At 34.6% G+C, this 21,189-nt stretch overlaps 2 protein-coding genes and 1 long non-coding RNA gene across 19 annotated transcripts; 1 reads left to right on the forward strand and 2 right to left on the reverse strand.

The window, feature by feature from the left end:
• Nucleotides 1-112: 112 nt before the first annotated feature.
• Nucleotides 113-10,890, reverse strand: LOC108001469 (solute carrier organic anion transporter family member 74D). 15 transcript variants are annotated; one of them, XM_017062474.3, is made up of 9 exons: nt 10,670-10,890; nt 10,212-10,343; nt 5,365-5,981; nt 5,147-5,256; nt 3,441-3,874; nt 2,125-2,797; nt 1,384-1,768; nt 1,202-1,303; nt 113-1,066 (listed from the first exon to the last, which is right to left on the reverse strand). In XM_017062474.3, the coding sequence occupies exons 3-9, from the start codon at nt 5,687-5,689 to the stop codon at nt 945-947; spliced, it is 2,151 nt and encodes a 716-aa protein (XP_016917963.1). In that variant the 5' UTR covers nt 5,690-5,981; nt 10,212-10,343; nt 10,670-10,890; the 3' UTR covers nt 113-944. The 15 variants fall into 15 exon arrangements, with proteins under 15 accessions (XP_016917963.1, XP_061936499.1, XP_061936496.1 ...); XM_062080515.1 differs by lacking the exons at nt 10,212-10,343; nt 10,670-10,890 and adding exons at nt 6,070-6,261; nt 6,434-7,173; XM_062080512.1 differs by lacking the exons at nt 10,212-10,343; nt 10,670-10,890 and adding exons at nt 6,070-6,261; nt 6,381-7,173.
• Nucleotides 10,891-12,496: 1,606 nt separating this feature from the next.
• On the reverse strand, nt 12,497-17,884 carry LOC108001470 (solute carrier organic anion transporter family member 74D). The gene is made up of 7 exons (XM_017062477.2): nt 17,704-17,884; nt 15,904-16,329; nt 15,550-15,797; nt 15,171-15,441; nt 14,882-15,077; nt 14,160-14,755; nt 12,497-13,079 (listed from the first exon to the last, which is right to left on the reverse strand). Exons 1-7 carry the CDS (start codon nt 17,882-17,884, stop codon nt 12,910-12,912), a joined length of 2,088 nt encoding a protein of 695 aa, XP_016917966.1. The 3' UTR covers nt 12,497-12,909.
• LOC133666792 (uncharacterized) lies at nt 13,078-18,100 on the forward strand. 3 transcript variants are annotated; one of them, XR_009831449.1, is made up of 5 exons: nt 13,078-13,331; nt 13,448-13,483; nt 14,152-15,790; nt 15,947-17,368; nt 17,665-18,100. It is a non-coding gene; the product is annotated as an uncharacterized LOC133666792 (long non-coding RNA). The 3 variants fall into 3 exon arrangements; XR_009831448.1 differs by having other exon boundaries at nt 13,078-13,483; XR_009831450.1 differs by lacking the exons at nt 13,078-13,331; nt 13,448-13,483 and adding an exon at nt 13,624-13,640.
• The last annotated feature ends 3,089 nt before the right edge of the window (nt 18,101-21,189 follow it).

A 21,189-nucleotide genomic window follows, 5' to 3' on the forward strand; every position in this document is an offset into this window, starting at 1 on the left:
CAAAGTTCATATTTTAAATAAATATTATTAAACTTTAAACTTAAAATAGTTTTAAAAAAAGGATTATTTTTCCAGGTAATAAAAAGGATTATTTAAAATACAAATCACCACGTAGATAAAATTATTTTATTGAAAGATATATAATTGCTAAAATTAAAATTTCAAAATAATAGATCTCTATTTGAAACCCAAATAGCCTAATTTATTGCTCATTTTTATTATCGTCAGTATTAATCTCTCTTTTAATAATTCATACTACTAATAAAAATTCCACATGTTAATTCTTAACAATGTGTAATCATCTATCTAAGTTCATGTTACGTAAATTAATCTGTTCAAGTAAAAAACAATTATTTTATTTGAATAGATTCTCGTCTATAGTCTTATTAATATTATTCAACAACGATTCATTAATTTAAAAAAGAGATTATATTATATCATATGATAAATTTAAAATTAAAACATCTGTCAGATAGATAATAGATACAAATTATCATTCTCTATATATATTTTGTACACGAGAAATATGGGTTTATGAATTGAAGGTATCATACTGATATGAGTCGTTTTACACTTACTCTTGCATCTACGATGAGAATTGTTACTCAATAACAATGTGTAATAAAACAAGGATACTAAATAAAAAAAAAAAATTAATTCATTTTCTTTTTCAAATGCCCTCACGAGTGAACTATATAGTCAACGATAAGTTCTATCCGAGGTACTACGAGTATGTTTTAAATATATCCAAGAAATTGCTTAAGGTACTTGTAAAGTCTTTATTCGTCAGCTCTTCCATTTCCTTTTTTTATTTGACGTTCCCATCTTCTTTTTGTTTATTTATTTATTTTAATTCTTTTTCCTCTTCACCAATGACTTTCGATTTTAACTTTTCACCTTTCCTCGAAACGAAGCGATTTGATGTATGATCGTATGATTTACTTTCAAAGCGTCTCTCCTGGCTCTTCGGGTATGTCTTTCAATTCAATCTCCTCATCGAAAATCTTTACATCTTTTACGAAATACCACACACCCACATCGAATAACGTGCCGATCGTTACGAATGCTGGAAAAAAAAATACCATAATAAGATTAATCTAAGGAAAATTATTATTGATTTTAAATGATTTATTATTATTTTACACGTGTAAAAATAAGTGAAAATTTCATAAATAAATTCATAAATAAATAGATAACTTACTGGCTGCAGTAAAGTTTAGTAGATACCTCAACGTTTCTCCATTATAGAGCCAACAATTTCCTGTACCTGAACATGTTTTCCCCCAAACAATACAGGTCTTATCTATAAAAATAATATTTATAAATATTTAAAGAAATTTCACACAAAAAAAAAATAATAAGAATCAATTCAATTCGCCTAACCTAAAATGTATCCGAATAAAATAGGGGAAGGTATGAATGCAAATAAACTCATAATAGTTAATCCAAAGCCCATAGCCACTGTTTTATCCTTTTCATCCACGCATCTGACAGAAACTAAAAAGTTCGATGCTCTTCCGGTGGCGCCGCTAAATTTAAGCAAGCAAACCACAGCCAGAAATATATAAAATTTGTGCATACAATCCACGGGACACGCTCCTGGAATCGCAGTTCCAAAACCTGTTGATCCATCGGGTGCTGGTGTCTCGAATGGAACATCAGTTGTCTGCGGATTCCATGTGTTGTTTGGAAATAAAAATGGCAAACGTGCGAACTTCGGTTTGATGCAACTGCATTCCGTATACAATTTACTACTGTTGGTTAATATCTAGAAATAATTAAATGAAAATATAACAATTATATTTTTGTTAAAATTATTAAAATTGTTTAAAAATCTTTTAACATTGTTTTTACCAGTTTTTATCATTTGATTGAAAATGAATATTGATCGAGTATCGATCAATATTATATCGATAGTCAACTGATATTCATGTTCAATCGATGTTCAATTGACAAGTCATTTTCAATCGAATCGTATCATTTTCTGAGAAATATAACAAAATCGAAAATAACATAATATATAAATACATACAGCAAAAGCTGATTTTTTGAAAAAATTTTTTTTCACTTCACTCATTTCATAAAAATCTTAAAACTTATCAAAAATGATTAAAACTTTCGAACCTTTACATTACGACATCCAGCGTGACAAGCTGAGATGAAAGTCTGTCCATGCTCGGAACAAACAGGATTGTAAGTAACGTAGTCACACATGCAATGCTCGTTGCAAGGGAGTTGAGTCTTCAAGGTGCCATCCGGTTGAACCATAATCTGCTTGTCGTTGGCCGAACAACCCAAAAAAGCGTAAGAGATCATTCCTACGACCGATATAGCGCCCACCATCACGTTCCATGCGGCCAGATACCTAGCCTTAGGTTTGTATTTGGAGATAATCAAACCAGAAAGAAGAATTCCAAATGCACTGAAGACTAAACCAACTGTTCCAGTGATCAATGATGAGACAGAAGCGGATTGTTTGTACTGAGTTTCGATGTATTTCGGCATGAAAATCCAATATGGCATGTATCCCATAAAATAGAAAACGGTTGCCAAATTATTGCACATCAGAGTAATGTTTGTTAATAATCGTTTAAATGTCCTCAGCATATCCGAGAGAGAAGCTGGTAATTCTGATTCCTCTTCTTTGATGCTCGTTGCAGTTTTGTTTCGTTCCAATGCTAAAGCTCTACGAGCTGCGGCTCTTGGTAATGTTTTAGGGAAAAGCGCGATTACGCTTGCGAAGATGAAGAGAAGAATTGCCAGAATAATCCAACCGAGCCACCAAGCACCTAACCATCTTTTTGTTTGGAAAAAAATGTTGAAATTAAAATTATCTTTACCTTTTTTCGACTCTTGTGTATATGATTAATTCGTTCCATGTTGCACCGAAATTTTGTTACGCAGAGATGTGCGAGAAACTGAAAATATCGGGAACCCGATGTTCGGGTTGAATCGATTCAGATCGGGTCAGATCGGCTAGGATCGGGTCGGCTCGAGTCAGATCGGCTCAAGTCGGGTTCCGAAAGTATCTCACAGTTGGAGAATTTCGGGATTCCTGAAAACTTGAGAATTTTTGAAAATGTCAAGATTCTTCAGAATATTGAGGAGTTGAGTAACATTTTGAAACTATACTTGTCCAAAAAATTAAAGTCAGTCCCGAATTCTTGGGAATCTCAAATATACATCTGTGTACAAGATATTTTCGGAAAACGAAACGAGGATATTTTCCAACTCGATCCAACATTTTCGGCTTCTCACATGTCTCTAATATTAAGCGAAATCTAGAACTAATACAATTTAGAAAAATGTGAAAGAAAACAGTGATAGAAACATTCATACCATATGTTATCAAGTGTTATATGAAATATTCGATCGAAATCGTTTTTCTAATATGTGTTATGTTATAAAAGGTAATTGACAGTAGATATAATTTGGTGTACCTTGGATCCTGTGTCGTAATGGTGGGCGTCAGACTAGGACTGATATAAAATTTCAACGCGAACGACGCCAACCCATAACCAATAGCGGGTCCCAACATTCTCAAGAAATAGGAAAAACTGATCAGTGCCGGTGTCTTCGATTTCTGTATATTATCGTCCATGTACGATACACCCAAAGTGTAATAGAGTGAACCACCGACTCCTGATACTAATTGCGCAACGAAGAGCAATGCTTGAGGCGCGAAATTTCCATCAGCATCCTCGCATTCATCCTCTCGGCTTTCCTTTCCGAGACACAAGAACTTCCGATATTTATCAGGTATGTGACTCGAGTTTTCCGGCTTTGCCCCGTACTCTTTCGTAAGTAAAAGAGCGTCTTCTCCTGGACCGTATAAGAAGTGTGGCAACATTGTTAAACAACAGAAGACAACTACCTAAAGCACAAAGCAAATACGATATCTTTCATCTTTCATCGTTTCATGAGAATCACTTATTTGCTTTTTAAGTTCTAAGATTGATTTGTTTATACGATTAATTAGTAGATATTATTAGCGACTAGATAGATAGCTAATATGGTATTTGTCTTCGATAAAACTGATCTTCAATTTTATGTACATACAAAGTATTCTATTATTTACAATGAAACGTGCTACTTTAACAATACGAGTATTTTCCGATATTTACATTTGTCTGATTAAACAAAATCAGTCTGGAAAAATGTTATTCTTCAAGTTTTTTTTTATATCCATCATCTTTGGACACGATCTCTATAAGTCGTGTTTACTGTTACCATAACGTTATCTAACGATTACTCTAACAATTCATCTTAATATTCGAGCGTGGAACGTTGACTAATTAATTCGTCGAAAAGTCGTCAACGAAAAGATCAATGACGATCTCGAAGATCTTTTGGAATTTTTTTCAAATCTGAATCGATCGCTATTATAAGTATATACATACATATATAAATTTTATTTTTATTAATTTTATAATAAGGTATAAAAATAATGTAGAGCAATGGAAAAAAATAACCCGACAAAGTATATATATATATAATTGCAATGAACCAATACAGTCTATCTTCTATCAAAGCGTTATCAGTCATTTACATCGAATGATATCAAATATGCCGATATTTCGTTATTTATAATGCGTGGCTCGAGAAAAGATATTTTCTAATTTCTAATTAATCGATGTAAGTCATAATATTTTTCAGAAATGAATCCAATGAAAGTCCAGTGAAAATTAAAATATCGTATCGATATAAAGTAATTGCAATAACTTTTAAAAAATATCTCGCGATTTTAAGGATTCGCAAGTCAGTCGAAATAACGTCCAATAATACTCGAACGAAAATTATTTCGACATAAATATTGAAAATATGTAAGCCGAGATGTTTCTTCGCGCACAACATCGCCTTTTCACTGGCCAATGAATGGAGTGTTTAGCTAAACACACTGTGGCGAGAGTGTACGATGGGAAGAGGCGTGAATGAGCGTAGAGCTACGATTTCAACGCTTCCTAATTTAATTAAGAACTGACCAACCGGTTGGTTATGACGTCTCCTAGCTCATTCTTTGGGGCGTGTGCCGACAGCTGATTGCCACAAATTTTCTCTTCGCTCTTCGCGAACGAGAAGAGGAATAAGAAATGGACAAAAGGTGAGAAATAGAAAGAGGAGAAACCACAGAGAGATTAATACTCACCGTATAAATCCCGAACGCGATCCATCGAGGCCTGTGACCCCTTCCTGCATAGTAAGACAGGACCACCGATACGAACAATTGCGAGATATCGTTGCCCACGGAGATGAGACCTGGAGAGAAAAATACCATTTTCAACATACGATCCCACGTAAAAATTCTTCTTCGATATACAGCTACAATTTCCAAGAAATATATCACGTCTCATAACAAATTCCCACCTGTCGTCTTCGAAGGTATCTTGAACCTCTTCTCGATGGTGGTAATTGTGCCGTTGAAGTACGCGTAACTAGCCGAGAATATACAACCGAGCACACCGTAGAGGAACACGTAAGCCTTCTTATTGGCGAATCTCTGCAACGTGGGGTTCCTTATGCACCATATACCGCAGGAGGTCTCGTCGGTGATGGGTAGATCTTTGAACACGTCCTCGAGCCCCCTCGGCGTGGTAGGGGTGGTTGGGGTCGTCGGGGGTGTGGACGGCACCCTCAACAACTTGAGGCTCTCCGGCCCGTTCTTCTCGTGGTTGCTCGTGTTATTCTTCATCTTCTTTCGCTTTATGGGCGGCGTTCACGTATCACCGGCAAACAACGCCGCTACGCAGCTTCGAGATCGCTTTGACCTCAATCCCTGATCGCACGTTTTCGATCGACGTCCGCTGTCCTCGCGGCCCTTGGCATCGCTTTTCCTCGCTTCGACACCCCCTCTTCCTCTCTTTTATTAATTATTGTTTAATTATTCTTAAGGGTCACGTGTTCTCCATCGTTTCGGTATCCGCGTGCTTCAAGCCGATCTGATTTTTCCCCACCGTTGACACCGGGACGATTGTGATCTTTACCTGGGGGGGGGAGGGGAGCACACAGATCAGAGATTTCTGATATTTCAAGAATTATTGGTAGATAATTGTTTTCGGTCCGATCACTCACGAGAACGGTAGCAATGACATTTTTGACGTTTTGATCGAATCGACGTTTTAGGGAAACAAACGTGAAGTTAGGTGAGTGGAAAAAAAAAAAGAACGAGTGAGAGTGGTGAGAAATTTAATTAGATTTAATTAGAAGATAATTCTTTTAATTCGGATATATTGGATCATAGTATATACACAGGCGCATAAAAATCTTAAAAAAAGGAAAAGAAAAATGAAAGTAGCCTTTGGAAAAAAAACTCGGTTTACAGGCACAGATCACAACCTTTCCAAAACTGTGTATCTACTTAAATCCTATTTAAATTAATTTACTTTAAGAATCGTTGCGGGGGAAAGGGAATTAAATTCACAAAATATTCACTCACATCTAACCGCAAAAAAAAAAAAAAGAAAGACAAAGAAACAACGAGTATCTTTCGATTCGAAAGGGGGTTGTCGCGTTCCCGATATTCCGAATAAAATCTCGAACCAAAAAAAAAAAAAAAAAAAAGAAAATCGCGACACCAGATTCGATGCAGAGACTTAAGAGAGGATCTCCTAAAGTGGGGAAAAAAAAAAAAAAAAAATCGTCTCGAATCGAATTTTGTCCGAAAACGAACGATATTCCTCTCCGACTGAAATCGATCCTCCGAAACCGAGAGAGATGAACCTCCTGCGGATCCCCACTTTCCGACCTCGAGGAGGAACCGATCGAGACGAGGCGAAGAGGAACTCTCGCGACGCGGAGAACTGTGTGATGCATCTATGGCACTTTGGTTCGCGTTGCTGTTATCAAGCGGCCACATTTTCTACCTCTCTTGCAATCGTCACGGTTGTTCCTCCTTCCTTCTCCATTTTTCGTCTCCGTCTAACCTATTCCTAACCTCTCTTTCCCTCTCTCTCTCTCTCTCTTTCCGCGCTCGAGCGCTCTACGCGTCTCTTTTATCCCTCTCTTTCTCTCTTTGTCTTTATTCGTGACTACTCCTCGAACGGTGCCTACTGTTTCGATAATCCGTATTTACGGAGACGATAATCTGGATATCTGAGATAGAATCGAGAGATGATTCGATCTAAGTAGAAAAAATCGTATGAAGAGAAAAATTGATTATCGTGAAAAGAGACTTTCTTATCATCGATGTATATATATATATATATATATATATATTGCTCGATGGATATAATTAAATCAATATCAATTTGCTTCTTCTTTTTTTCGAAATTAGAAATAATAGCAAACCGGGTGAAAAGTGACAACATTGGCTTCCTTCGTCTCTATCGACGATTGCGACAATATTAAGGCACATTATGGAATAATCGAGGCAAATCTCTCAGGTTGAATATTAGTGGCAGCCGAGGTGGCAGTTGTAATGATTGGCTATTGAAGAAAAGTTGAACAACAATGACCGATGTTAGGGTGACGTTACATTAGGGATAATCAGGAGTAAAAATCTCGTTCGAATGTTCCAAGTGATCCAAGTCTTTTGATCGTCGAGTATATATAAGGTGAAAATTAGGTATTTCGAGAATTGGGATTCGAAAGAGATCTGAGCAAGATAGACCGAGATAGGTTTCGTTATGGTGTCTATGCTCGTTTCTAGTCAACCTCCGGGAGTAGAGGCTCACATTGTGAACCCATTATGATTTAATAGAGGCGACGTGATGTACACACACGCGCACACTAACGCGGCTGGTAAACTCTTCCGTCTATTCCCGCGTATTGCTAATGGCACACACCAAACAGCTATACCGCTAATAGCTGGTGGTTAATTGCTGAAATTTAATTTTCCATCGAAGAACGGATCGGTCTGTGTTGCACGTTGCCAAGACACCGCGAGATTTTCCGTGTACTCCTCTACGTATCGAAGACGAGTAAAAAACGTCCGCTATATCGAATGTTTACTTTTTCTTTTTTTTTTTTTAGTGAAAAAATCTTTTCAAAAAAAAAGTAACGAATAAAATAAAATTCAACAATTTCGATTTCTTTCTTTTTTTTTTTTTTTTTTTTTTAAGAATTTTCGAACATTCCCTCACAATTCGATTTTCCTTGTTCTACGATTTTCACGTGATATCGAGGATACGAAGGAGATACAATTAAAAAATACAAGCTTAACTCGTTAACTTTTCGTTCTGTTTAGTAGGCGATCAACGGTATTTATAATTCAAACAGTTTCGGCAACCTTGAGCCACGAAAAATGGAAGACGTTACGAAACCGATTATTATCACGGCTAGCCCGATAATTAAAAAAGCGACATTACCAACCGAGCTAGAGAACTCTGGATGCACGTGCCCCGGTTCTTACGGTAACGCGTCTTATATTTCTGCCTTTAATGCGTAACGTCTTCTTAAGAAGACGACAATAGAGACGAGGAAATGCACAACATATACGTATATAATAACTTGTAACAAAGTCACTGTTCCTTTACATTGCATTTAACACAATTCGTTTCGAGCCATTTTCGCGGTTCGACCACAACGATTTAAATAACGAATTCGCGTCAATGTCGTTGGAACGCAAGTCATCATTAAGTAATTTTGGCGTGACTTGTAGGAAATACCGTCTGACGTTCGTATGCTTGTTCTCAAACGCATGTCAAGGAATTATGCTTGTTGACAAAAAATTTAAAATCTACGATAAGACGGCAATAAATTAGAACATAAGGTCTCATCTTGTCACTGAAAACGAACGTTTCTCTTTCCCATCTCTTTTCCTTCTTTTTTTCGTTAATTTTGTTCTTCGCTTAATAATAAAATTATTTTACGACGCACAAAGTTTAATTGTATCGGGACAAAAAAATTTGCACATAAAAATAATTACACGTAGAAGATATGTGCAACTTTTAATCGAGACTGTATTTTTGGATATTTGGGAAAAATAAACAGTCGTAAAATTATAATTCAATAATTTCTTACGGTACATTCAACAAATTGATAGATTACGCTTTCAGATTTTTCCAAATAATACGATTGACGTAATTGTTAGATTTTTTTTTTTAATCTAGATCTCGAAATAAACTATAGAATTTTAAGAAAATTTTATACGATGCCTTTATGTATTTCTTTATTCGAAGAATTTAAATATTTCATGATATTTTAATTTCGCTTGAAGTGATGTGGAGTACAATGATAAAATAATAAAACGATGGATTTTGGAATCATTAAAATCAAAAATTACCTTTTTACTAAGTTCGTTATTGGAGAATTATCAAAATCAAATTTATTTTATATATGAGATATTAAAGAGAACTTGAAATATTATTGAAAACTGGATCGCTATTATCGATTTAGATTCAAAAATTACAATTTAGAATTATAGAAATAAAAAACTGAACGATATTTTGGATATAGGAATCTTTTTTCGTCTAAAATTCAGTTTAAATTTTATTTTAATTGTATTCCAAAATATTTCTAATTTTCAATTGAACCGTCTGCCATCGATTTAAAATTCAAACACCTGTATAATTTTATTATCAGAGAATTTCTGAAATTAAAAATTCAATTATTTGCAACATATATAAGAACAAATATTATCTGCTATTAAACTGGAAAATTACAATTTAAAATTGTCAAAAATCAAGAATCGTAAACGATATTCGACAATTTTGAATAAACGCAAGAGTTGATCGGATCGCGGCCGCATCACAATAATAACAATTCGTATTGCGCGGGTAAATTAAGAGGCAAGGGCTTGGATAATCTAATAGATTGACAAATTTCGTTAGAACGCGCTCAACGCTACAACCCACTTGCGTCGCTAAATTACGCAGCATTCGTAGAATAGAAGAATCAAGGCCGGACGAGCTGCATTAGAATCATTATTATTACCATAGTTAATGCTAATCGCCGTTTTTCTTCGAGGGCGAATGGCCTTTTATTCGTAACACATAATTTTACAAATATGCGATCAAATTCATGCGGAAATTTATTCGCATAGTATAGATGGATAGATCAATTTAATATAAATATTCATTCACATTTGTTTCTTTTATTGGACAAGTGAACTTTTGTATTTATATTTATTATCGTTGTTTATAACGAAAGATTATTTTTTGAATAGGCTTCGTATCGTTTGTTTCGTTGATCGAGAGATATCGCGAGTTTTATTATATAAGTAATCTATATTCTAGAAATATTAATTTATTCCCCAATTCTTTATTCTCGCTTACCTTGTGCCGTGTATTGTAAATCTTTCACATGATTGGATGCAATATCGTGTATTGCGATTTATTCTGGTAACAGTTCTCCACGCAAAAGTTACATATAATGTCGTGTGCAAACATTCGAAACACGTAATTTATCTGTAAATTTTAATTGATCATATCTACACGATACTTGATTATAGTAATAACAATTTAGATATATTTGTACAACGTATTATATTCAGTTCGGTTTTACACGTAATAATAATAATGATGAAGAATATGTGAAAAAGGGAACGTTTAAAATTATCTAATCAATAATTGTCCGGAAATAATTTAACGATTTTTTTATTTATTGTTCAACGATTAACGAAGAATTTATATTTATGAAAAATAAATATCCAATAATTCGGATATTGTCAAATCGTTAGAAATAGCAAGAGAATGGTTGAAACCGGTCACTTCCGGTCAGCCATATCGCATACCTCTATCCTTCTTCCACGACCATTGTCAACGTTAGTCTAGTTCAGACTGTACCTCGACTTAGAAGACGTTGATGAGGTCTATATGAAAGATGGGTCAGGGTCATGCACAATGCACCGTGTACACACTATGATAAAACTTCAAACTAATACGAATCTCACCCGTACTCATTCGCGGCATACGCTTTCAAAGATAACTGGCATTCGATCAAAATTCTCCAATATCTTTCTAACCGTTTTATCTTAAATCGAGATCGTATCAATTGAGTCATGATACGTAATCAGGGACATTTTATCCAAATTCGAGTACGCGTATTTCTTTCATCGATATTTCTGACTCTTTACAAATGTCGTAATTCGAAGGAAATTTGAAAGAATTTCTTTAAAAGTATATTCATTTATGAAAAATATCATAATTACGATCGGTGAAAGTTTTACTTTCAGTAATACCGACGCATATTACCATTTCTCGAAAACAATTCTCGAAAGTTTTATTAATCTCATATATATAAATATATTTGCATTTACTATTTACTACTACTCTTCAAAAATTAAAAATACCAGTCAATTAGCACAATTCATACTACTTAATAAAAAGTAGAAAGAAATTTTTACTTTCGAAAGCAACTCTGGTAAACTTTTATTCTCCCAGATCATATATCCTTACTGTCCTTGAATATACGTACTGTTTACCGTTGAAAAAAAGTTACGCGGGACGGCACAGGGGCAAGAGGGGTCGCTCTTCGTTAGTCCTTCGCCTATTCCCACTTCGGACGCTTTGTTGACAATCCTTCAAAATATGAAATATTAATCGACACAACTGAAAAATTTCTTCTACGAGAGTTCCCTTCCCTTCTCCTCCTCTTCCTCCTCCCTCCCCCTGTTCAGTATAACGAGTCGATCCCCATAGCTGGTGGACGAGCAGACGATCGTGATTTTTCTTTATTTACGGAGGAGAGTAAGACAGGGCACTTAATCCTCCGGTAATGCCAAAGCGCATCCTCCAGGAGCGTGCCTAAGGATGCGATCGATAGAGACGTCCTGACGTCACGGAAACGTCGTGGAATTCATTACGGATGGGCTCTCGTTTCTCTCAGGCTTAAAAATTAAAAGGCTCTCAAACAGAACTCCCTTTTTACTTTTCGAGCTCGCGGGTTTGTAATCCTTTGACTAGGCGAAAGGCCTCTGCGCTCCATCCTCGACCCCTAGAATTCAGGATGGAAGTCTGAAAACAAGCCTTATCCCCCTTATCACGCTCTCCTCCCCTCATCAGCAGGACGAATCGGCTGGAACCAATCGACCGATTTAACTTTTCTTTTTCTTTTTTTTTTTTTTTTTTTTGGTTTTGTACAAAAGACAATTGTGGAATCCTCTTTTTTTTTTCTCTCTCTTCTGCGAGTATTATGTTTACGATTCGTGCAACGAAATTTCGAACAGAACCATTTATTTTTTTTTTTTTATTTTCGTTCCACGAAGAAGGTTCATTGACACCAATCTGGTTGTTTGTTAAGATTTTCCTCCCGGATAATAAATGTTTAACGATGCTTCATATTGATAAAAATGTAATAAGATAATTATTAAGACCAGAAGTTAGTCAGATTTATTCAAGATTTATTCGATTACACATAATTCGTCGATATCAGTTTGGCACGATGCTCGATTTTCGAGGAATGACAGAACTCTTACAAAAGGAGGAACGTATATTTTTACGATGTAATATATATACGTACCTGTTTGTTCTCATATCAATTCGATCAAATGTTTCTGTCTCATCGAGTATTATACTCTGTTTGCCGTAGATTTAAGGAAGCGATTTTCCTTAGAAATTGATTTCTTTTTTTTTTTTACGTTTCCGCGACAATGATTTCAATGATCAAAGAGACGGCATAAAACGAGCAAAAGAATTTAATAAAAATTCGTATTTTATTTACAAATATATATGCATAACGCTGTACAATCGTGCAAATATTTTTTACCAGTCTGGAATTGAAAAAAAAAAATAAAAAAACATTATCAAAAATGTTTGTCGATTTTTTACTTTCGAATCATGGACTGTTTTTATTAATATTAAATTTATCAAAGATTTATCCCTACGCAATTCGATAAATATCATCGTCAAATACGGAAATTTTTCTCTCCATCTCTTAATTTACATAACAAAGAATAACACGTAAAATTTTATCTAAAACGTTATAAACGATCGTTAAATCGGTTAAAAAACGATCGTTTTGTCGTATCTCAGTTTACAGATTTCCGTTCATTTCCTTCTTCTTCTCGCCGTCGGCAGTTTGTGGCGTCTCGTCTTCTTTAATAAATTCGCGACGTCTATCGCACTCTTGGGCGCCGTAAAGATCCAAATTCTTCCCGAGATAACAAACCGCTGCATCGAACAACACTCCTATTATCGAGAATCCTAAAAAAACATGTGTCGTGATACAATAAAGCGGTGATGTCGGTTGAAAATTAAATATAACGTGGATTAATCGTGTCTCGAATATAAAAAATACGGGGGAATCTAATTTCCTTCTATTCGGGAATATCATTCAACGAAAATGATCGTTTATCGTTTCGAGCGTATCTAACGTTGCTAATCCAAAGATTTACAATTGGATCAAAATCGAACGATTACGTAGATACAAGTTGTAATTTACACCGTAAAAGTAATGTACGTGTATTTTGTAAAGTCTCGTATAGATAAGATAAAAATTTTTCCTTTTTTTCGTTATCCATTTACCAACAATCGAATCTACCATCGTGTTAATTTACATTTTTATAATGTAGAAAGTGACAATTTAATAAATATTATGGAAGAAAAGGGTGAGTATAAAATCTGTATATATATATATATATATATATATCTGGTATGATATCAGTAAACTAAGAATGCTACTTATTTACGTAGCCTCTTAATACGATCGATTAAACAAGAGATAAAAAGTATAAAAAAAAGTTTTAAAAATGGAAACAAAACTCGGTAAATTTCCATTGGCTTGAAACAAATATGTTACAATTTAAAAAATGAGAAAATTAAATGATAATGCTATTAATGAAGAAATATAATACGCATGATACATAAATTTTATCAGGACGTTTTGATTATTACATAATTATTATTATATTATGCAAATATAGATATTAAAATAATTTATAAAATTGTTGTGCTTTTTGTGTCTAATGATAAATATCTGATAAAGTTTAACAGTTATATCTATATACGTGTCAATATGTACTATTTATAAAATAGATTTTATCATGAGATAATATCTCGCTATTATCCACCAATTCAATTAAATCATATCATTAAAATGAATTCTACTATTGAGTTTGAAATTCGCGCGCGTGCAAAAATATAATTGATTAAAATTTTTCTCAAATAAATCAATTAATTAATTATCGATGCAAAAATAATAGTATTTTAAATATCAGAGTTAACCTAGTTAATATATATAATTTAATTTTTTAAACATTAATTTTTATGCCAACAGATACTTACCTGCAGAGGTTATGTTAACTAAATATCGAAAGTTCCTTCCATGATGGAACCAGCAATTTCCCCTAGTCCCGCAGGATTCTTCCCAGATCAAGCAAGTCGAGTCAATAATAGCGCCATAAATAATCGGACCAGGTATCAACGCGAACAATGAGATAATCATCAAAGTAATACCCTGAGCGAAGCTCTTGTCTTTCTTTTCCACGCTACGATAATTAACCAAAACGTTGCCAATCTTTCCAGAACACGCTAACGTTTGTATGATACAGGTGAGAACCATGAACAGAAGGTAAGGGCGACTGCAATCGTTGGTACAAGGGCCAGCTCTGACTTTATCGAAGATCATCGCATGTGGATCGCTAATGAAGATCGATTGATCCCTCGAGTCGCCATCTGTCGTGTAACCGAAGTGATTTTCGAAATTGAACGTGGATAAAGGAAGGCAACTACAGTTCCCAAACTCTTTGTCGTTGATTATCGTTCGACAACCAGCATGGCAGGCAGAATAAAAAGTTATCTTCGACGCCACGTGACAAACAGGAGAATATTTAACACCGTCGCAATTGCAGTCTATATTACAATTTGATGTCAAATTCATTCTGCAATGAAAATTCATTAATCGGATTTTTATCAAGTGAGTGAAGGATCTTTTATCAATGAAAATGAAAATTTTATGAATGTATACTCTTTTGAAAATATTGAAATGAGAAACGTAACGTACTCACTGCATAGTTTCTAAATTGAGACCTTCGAACCCGATATCGGAACAACCGAGAAATATAAAGAGTATCTGACCGGCAACGAAACAAATGCCGACGAATACATTCCACGCTAACAATGGTCTTGGACCAGGTTTAAATTTGCTAATGATTAATCCGGAGAGTAAAAATCCTAGTACCATACCCACGAGTGATATAGGACCTTAAAGTATACATTTATAATTTATAATTATCCAATTTTCGATATCAAACAAATTATACATGGTTTAAATTATAATTTTTTCCAATGACACACCTGCGATTACAGTACCACCAGCTGCAGAGGTACTGTATTGAACCTCGAGATATTTTGCCAAAAATGTTATGTATGCCGATGCACCTAACACGTAAAACACTCCGCTCAGATTATTGAAAGTCAATAGCCAATTCGTCAGTAACCTCTTCATCGCGTTTGGAAATTCACGCATAGTTGGAATGTATTCTGTTTCCAAAGACTTTCTTGGTTCCATCGGTTTCATGTATTGTTCCTGCACGGTCAAATGCAGTTTCAAGGGGATACTACCATCCTGAAAAATGAGCAAAAAAAAAAAATACAATGATCCATTTGAATTCTAAGTATATAAATTTTTTTTTACATACCAATGATTATTATTTTTTATTTATTTATTTTTTACCTTTTTCACAGTTTCGAGTGCAGTATCTTTTTCAGTCGGTAACTTCCGCGGAAACATGGCTATTAGTGTAGCAAACATGCCCATAGTGACACCTAGAATAATCCAACCGAGCCACCACGCACCTAACCATCGTGGATCCTTCTTTGTGATCACAGGATGTAAACTGGGATCTATGTACAAACTGAGACAACCGTAACCTAGCAAAAATCCTATTGCTGGTCCGATCGTTCTCAGAGCAAAGGTAAAACCTGGATAAAAATTAGAAAATTAGAAAAGAAAATTTATCCTTACGATTACATTTTATTCTTCCATGATAATGAAATAATGATAATAATAACAGATGTACGTATTTACCTAAAAGCATAGGAGTATTCTTCTTCTTTGTATTGTCATCCAGGTACGTTTGACCAAGACCGTAATACAAAGTGGTACCAATTCCAAGGATAAACTGGGAGAGAAAGACCAAGAGTCGAGGTAGAATGCTGACATCCAACAGAGTCTCCTCGTCGCAATGATCCGGTTTCACGACTCGTGGACAAATGGCCAAATCTTGAGGAACTGTAGTGGCGTTCAGCAATGTTTGATCGAGATATTCCTTGGTCAGCGCCAAAGCGTCTCGTCCTGGTCCGTAAAGAAAGTGTGGAAGAGCAAGGACAAGGCACGAGAGGGCGCTAAGACCGACACCGATCGCGATCCATCTTGGACGGTGACCAGATCCTCCATAATAGGTTAATATCAAAGACAAGATTTGCGAGATTTCATTTCCGGAGAGGATCAATCCTATAATAAAATTTAATTGCAATGGATTTATTCGATAATTGTTACGAATTTGATCAAGAATTTAAATCATTATTTCTTTATTTCTATCAAAGAAATTATGAAAATCGAAACGAGTTTGTTGAACAAAATGACGGATTTTATATTTTACGAGGATATTTTACGAAATTAATTTTTCGAAAAATTATATTTTATTGAAACATAATTTTTATCGTTAATTATCTTTAAAATATATATATTTGAATTGTTCTAATATCGAAATCAATTTTCGATGAGAGATTTAAAAAAAAAAAGAACGCTTGACGAGCGAAAAATAATAAAATTCAACGAAGGAGGAACTTATTGTTTGTATCACAATTGAATTTCAATGGATACGATCGATCGAATCGGTGTCACAATGCCGACCTCGCAAAACCGCGAAGTCTTTGGATGAACACGGCGCATATTTGTGTGCGTAAGACTTGTATCGATTTCTCACGCAGTTATTCTAATTAATATTCATCCAATTGTACATACACGATGCAAATAATGTTTCAATCGGTGCGCCAGTTTGGTAATCAGGGTGGGAAACGCAAACGAGAGAGTTTATCATAATTTCGAGACGAGAGAACGAGAGAATAATTATAGATTGATTGGAGGAATTATCTCACGCACGAAATTAAATATTTAAACAAAGTAAATTTTATTAACAGATTTTCCGACAGTCGATAAATTATTCTTGATAAAACGCAAGGTAAAAATTTTTTATATTTCGCGCTGTGAACAGATTTTGAACGATCTACTCTTAATTTTTATTAATTTAAATTTCATTAAATCTCCTTCAAACCGAAAAGCAGATGCGTGGTTCATCTTTGTAGAAGAACATAGAAGAACATTACATTGTACAACGTATACACATTCATGTTTCTTTGCAGTACGTGTCCAGCTAACGACAGATTTCTCACTTCTATGATTGCGACACTCTACTTACCTACTAGACGAGCGCACACGGATAAACGATCTTTGGTCGGATATGTACGTACATGTGCGAATGCAAGTCCAAGTAAGTACTTTAATACGACTAGATTCGTATAACACGGCTGTTCGGTATCAGTGATAAGAGCAATCACGGTGAAAATAAGAATCGCGAAATACTATTCATATTTTACAATCGTATTATTTATTTATTTATTTTTTTATTAAATCAATGCTCCATTTATTTTACTTGGTGAGTAAAAACGATGCTATAGAAAAATGATGGAAAAAGTAACGTATAGTTCAATTATACCGTCGTTATTGCATAAGTATATGTAATCAAATGATAGAAAGCTCCGCTTTAAAATTAAATATGATTTCCAGGAACGGAGATAAAGGAACGAGTTGGCGGAGAATTCTTACCAGTTGTACGACTAGGTATTTTGAATCTTTTTTCCAAAGTCGTGAGGGTGACAACGATGTAAATAAAGGCCATTGCCTGCACGGTGCCGAGGAGGCCGTACACCGCTATGAAATTTTTCGGGGTGGCACGATCACGTAGCCATCGGGGATAAATCCCGCAAATTCCACAACCTTGGCTCATCCCTCCGACTGCACTGCAACAATTCATTTTCATAACGAATTTTCAGGATCAAACTTTTCTATAAAGAATAAAAAGAAATTTTTTTCCATCTAGGGATCACTAGGATCTGGGAAGAAAGAGAAAGTTCTTTTTTTATCTAGGGATCATCAGGATTCTTCATAAGCTTCAGAATCAAACCTGAATCAAACCAAATCTTTCTACGAAAAAGAAGAAAAATTATTTTTTTTCATCTAGGGATCACTAAGATTTAGGAAGAAAGAAAAAGTTCTTTTTTATCTAGAAATCACTATATAAATTTTCTATAGATTTTAAAACATTCCAGATATGCTCGAGATACTTTGATACTTTGATTTGATTTATATACTTTTGCTTGAAAATTAAAATAGATAACTTTTTTCCTCTCTACAAGAAATAAAAAAACAATGCAAGTCTTATTCTAATTTGATACATTTAAAAATTTTGAATAGAGGAAAATAATATCTCACAATATACGTAATCAAGAATGACTTGCAAATTCATGCAGAATTATCAGATGTTATTATAAATATATATAAGTATAAAAATGAGAAGCTAACAAGGTCATGATTACAATAATCGCATTAATTTCTCTATAAAATCTTCACATATCTTCTTCATGCGACTTCTTCGGTAGCGATAAATTTGTTATCTATCGTTATAACTATTTAATTGTTTTGTTATTAGTAATAGTCTGTTTCCTTCCATTTCATTGTTTCTTTCTCATTTTGATAGATATATACATTTTCATTGTAACATTAGTTTCTGGTAAGGAATTAAGTCGGAATTTTAATATATGTTCACAAATATATAATATATGTCAATTATAATTTGTATTACCTTTTAAAGTGTTACATATGTAAAGAGAAACAGAATTGATCTATTATCAATCTCTTTACGAGTCGTCCAACTTTATTAATAAGATAAATCCAATCCATCAAATTATCTAATTGATAACAAAAATGAGGGGAAGGGTTAAGATAATAACACAGATGAAAACGTTAACTTTCTTATGTCCATCTTGTAATTCATTATAATTCAAAAAATCGACGAGATCTTCTTTTCTCGTGGCCGAGCGATTTCATAGATAAACATGACGAACATAAATATTAATCATCTTTTATAAACCGTACTTTCAACGCGAGAAATATATCACGTGTGACGGGTTTGCGATTTCTGAAATTTCAAAACGAATCAAATATTCGTTTTCACGATATCCACGTATATATTTACGATTTATTCACGATCGATATAAAGGAGAAAAGAAGAGATTTCGTTTCATCCGTGTCTAAAAGTCAAACGACGTAATGGATTTATTTACCAACGATTTCCTTGGTAATTGTCGAGTATATACCACGGGCACCTGAGATGATTACGCAATTGCAATTTAACTGGGTATAGATTTCGTTGTGACGCTCGGAGACTGCATTAATACGGAGTTCCAGCCGATTGTTACTTCCGCCTCGTCGTGCTACGAGAAGCACGCGAAGAATCGCGGACCTAACTTTATAATAGAGTGTTACGTGGTGAAAAGAAATCGAAATAGGCAAAGTTAAGGACGGAAATCAAAATTTCAAGATCAAAAATATTTTATCTCGAAGAAGATAACTTGCGTTTTACACGTTTTGTTATACTTCTTTTGATCTTGCGAAATGACATAATAAATTTCGATAATCGATCGTGAAACGAGGAGAAGGGATGAAAGGAATTTAATTGGAATAATTTTTTCTCGTGGAATGTAAAATTCGATAAATTTATGTAAATGTGTTCATACGATATGTAACGAGATATAGATGTAGAGATTTGTAATATGAATCCTTTTCGTTGGATGTTACGCGAAAGCAGGAACGTGTTATTGCTTTGAAAGTCAAATGTTATTACGCCCGACACATGTGCACGATAAAACTGTAGGTGCACGAGAAACCGGTAAATAATTGTCAACAGTGGTGTATGTCGGAGAAAAAGAAAAACATCTTCCATAATGACAATAATAATCACTTGTAACAGTGGCACGTGAACGTATACAAAGCCATCGATACTTTCAAAATAATTATACACGTGAGTGTATAATTGGCTCGATCAATTCGAAATGATTTTACTCGAGGCTATTTCTGCATTGATAAAATGAATACGTACGAATAATGAAAGAATCGTTAAATTAATATTTCTGAGGAGGAGATAAAAACCATTTGAAACTATTTAACGATAATTAGTATCTTTCTATTTGAATATTTTAAAATTTACTATTTCGATAAAATTATATTTTTTTACTTACCGTAATCCAAAGATTGATTCAAAGAACGTTCGTTTTTCAAAAAAAAAAAAAAAAAAAATATCTAATAAGTTGCATATTTAAAAAAAAAGGGAAAAAGATAAAGAAGTGAAATGAATGCATTCGATATGCAAAAGCACATGATTATTCGTAACGTTTTGATTAACGATAACGTTTGATTAACGTGTTCGCGTGATTAATTTGCAACACGAAAAAAAACCTGTGCAAAAAACGGGCGATCCTAATGGAAACATTAGCACTTATGACAAGTACAGCGCAAAGTATGCAAGAGGAGGAAGCGAAGACACGCGAGAATTCTATTAGTCTCACCTTGACCTTAGACCACGTGCTTCCGCATGGACTCAGGAAGGACTTCCAGGTCGCGAGTCCTATCTGGATCGCGATCCTCGAGAGTCTTTCCTTTCTCGTCACTTCCCTCGTTTGACGGAGTAACTCGGGAAAAAAAAGTCACCGAGCGCTATGAGCGCTCTAGTTTACGCGAATAAACGCGGGGTAACTGAGGCTTGGTCTTGTGTCAATGGCAATGCTCCCCTACTATTTCTCTATCATAAACGAATGATAAGCGGGGGAGCTCATTCAACGGACCCATTATCAATGAAGCGGCGGTGCTGACATCTAATCATCTCTACTTACCCACGATCACCGGCCGGCACCGATTCCAAAGGTATTCTAGAACACCGATTGGTTGCGGTCTATGCTAAGTCTGCATGAATCGTTCAAATGGATGGAATCATTTTATTTTATTTTTTTTTTTCTTTGGCGTAAGAGGTAACTTGTATAAAGTGCATTTTTGATGATGTAAATATAACATTTTAATTCTAAGGGGGGGTATTATTCGAATGTCTTCGTAGCGTATTGAAATTCATAGTTTAAATAAGGTTTTTCTATTTTGTCAAAGAGCGACAAATTTATGAAGATCCACGAAGGAAGCCAAATCGTAGAGTTATTTTGCCGAAAGGCAGAGCCAGTTATTTTTACTCGGTCTGACTTGGAGGGC

The sequence above is a fragment of the Apis cerana genome, linkage group LG10 (assembly GCF_029169275.1).
Source record: "Apis cerana isolate GH-2021 linkage group LG10, AcerK_1.0, whole genome shotgun sequence".
Lineage (NCBI taxonomy): Eukaryota > Metazoa > Arthropoda > Insecta > Hymenoptera > Apidae > Apis > Apis cerana.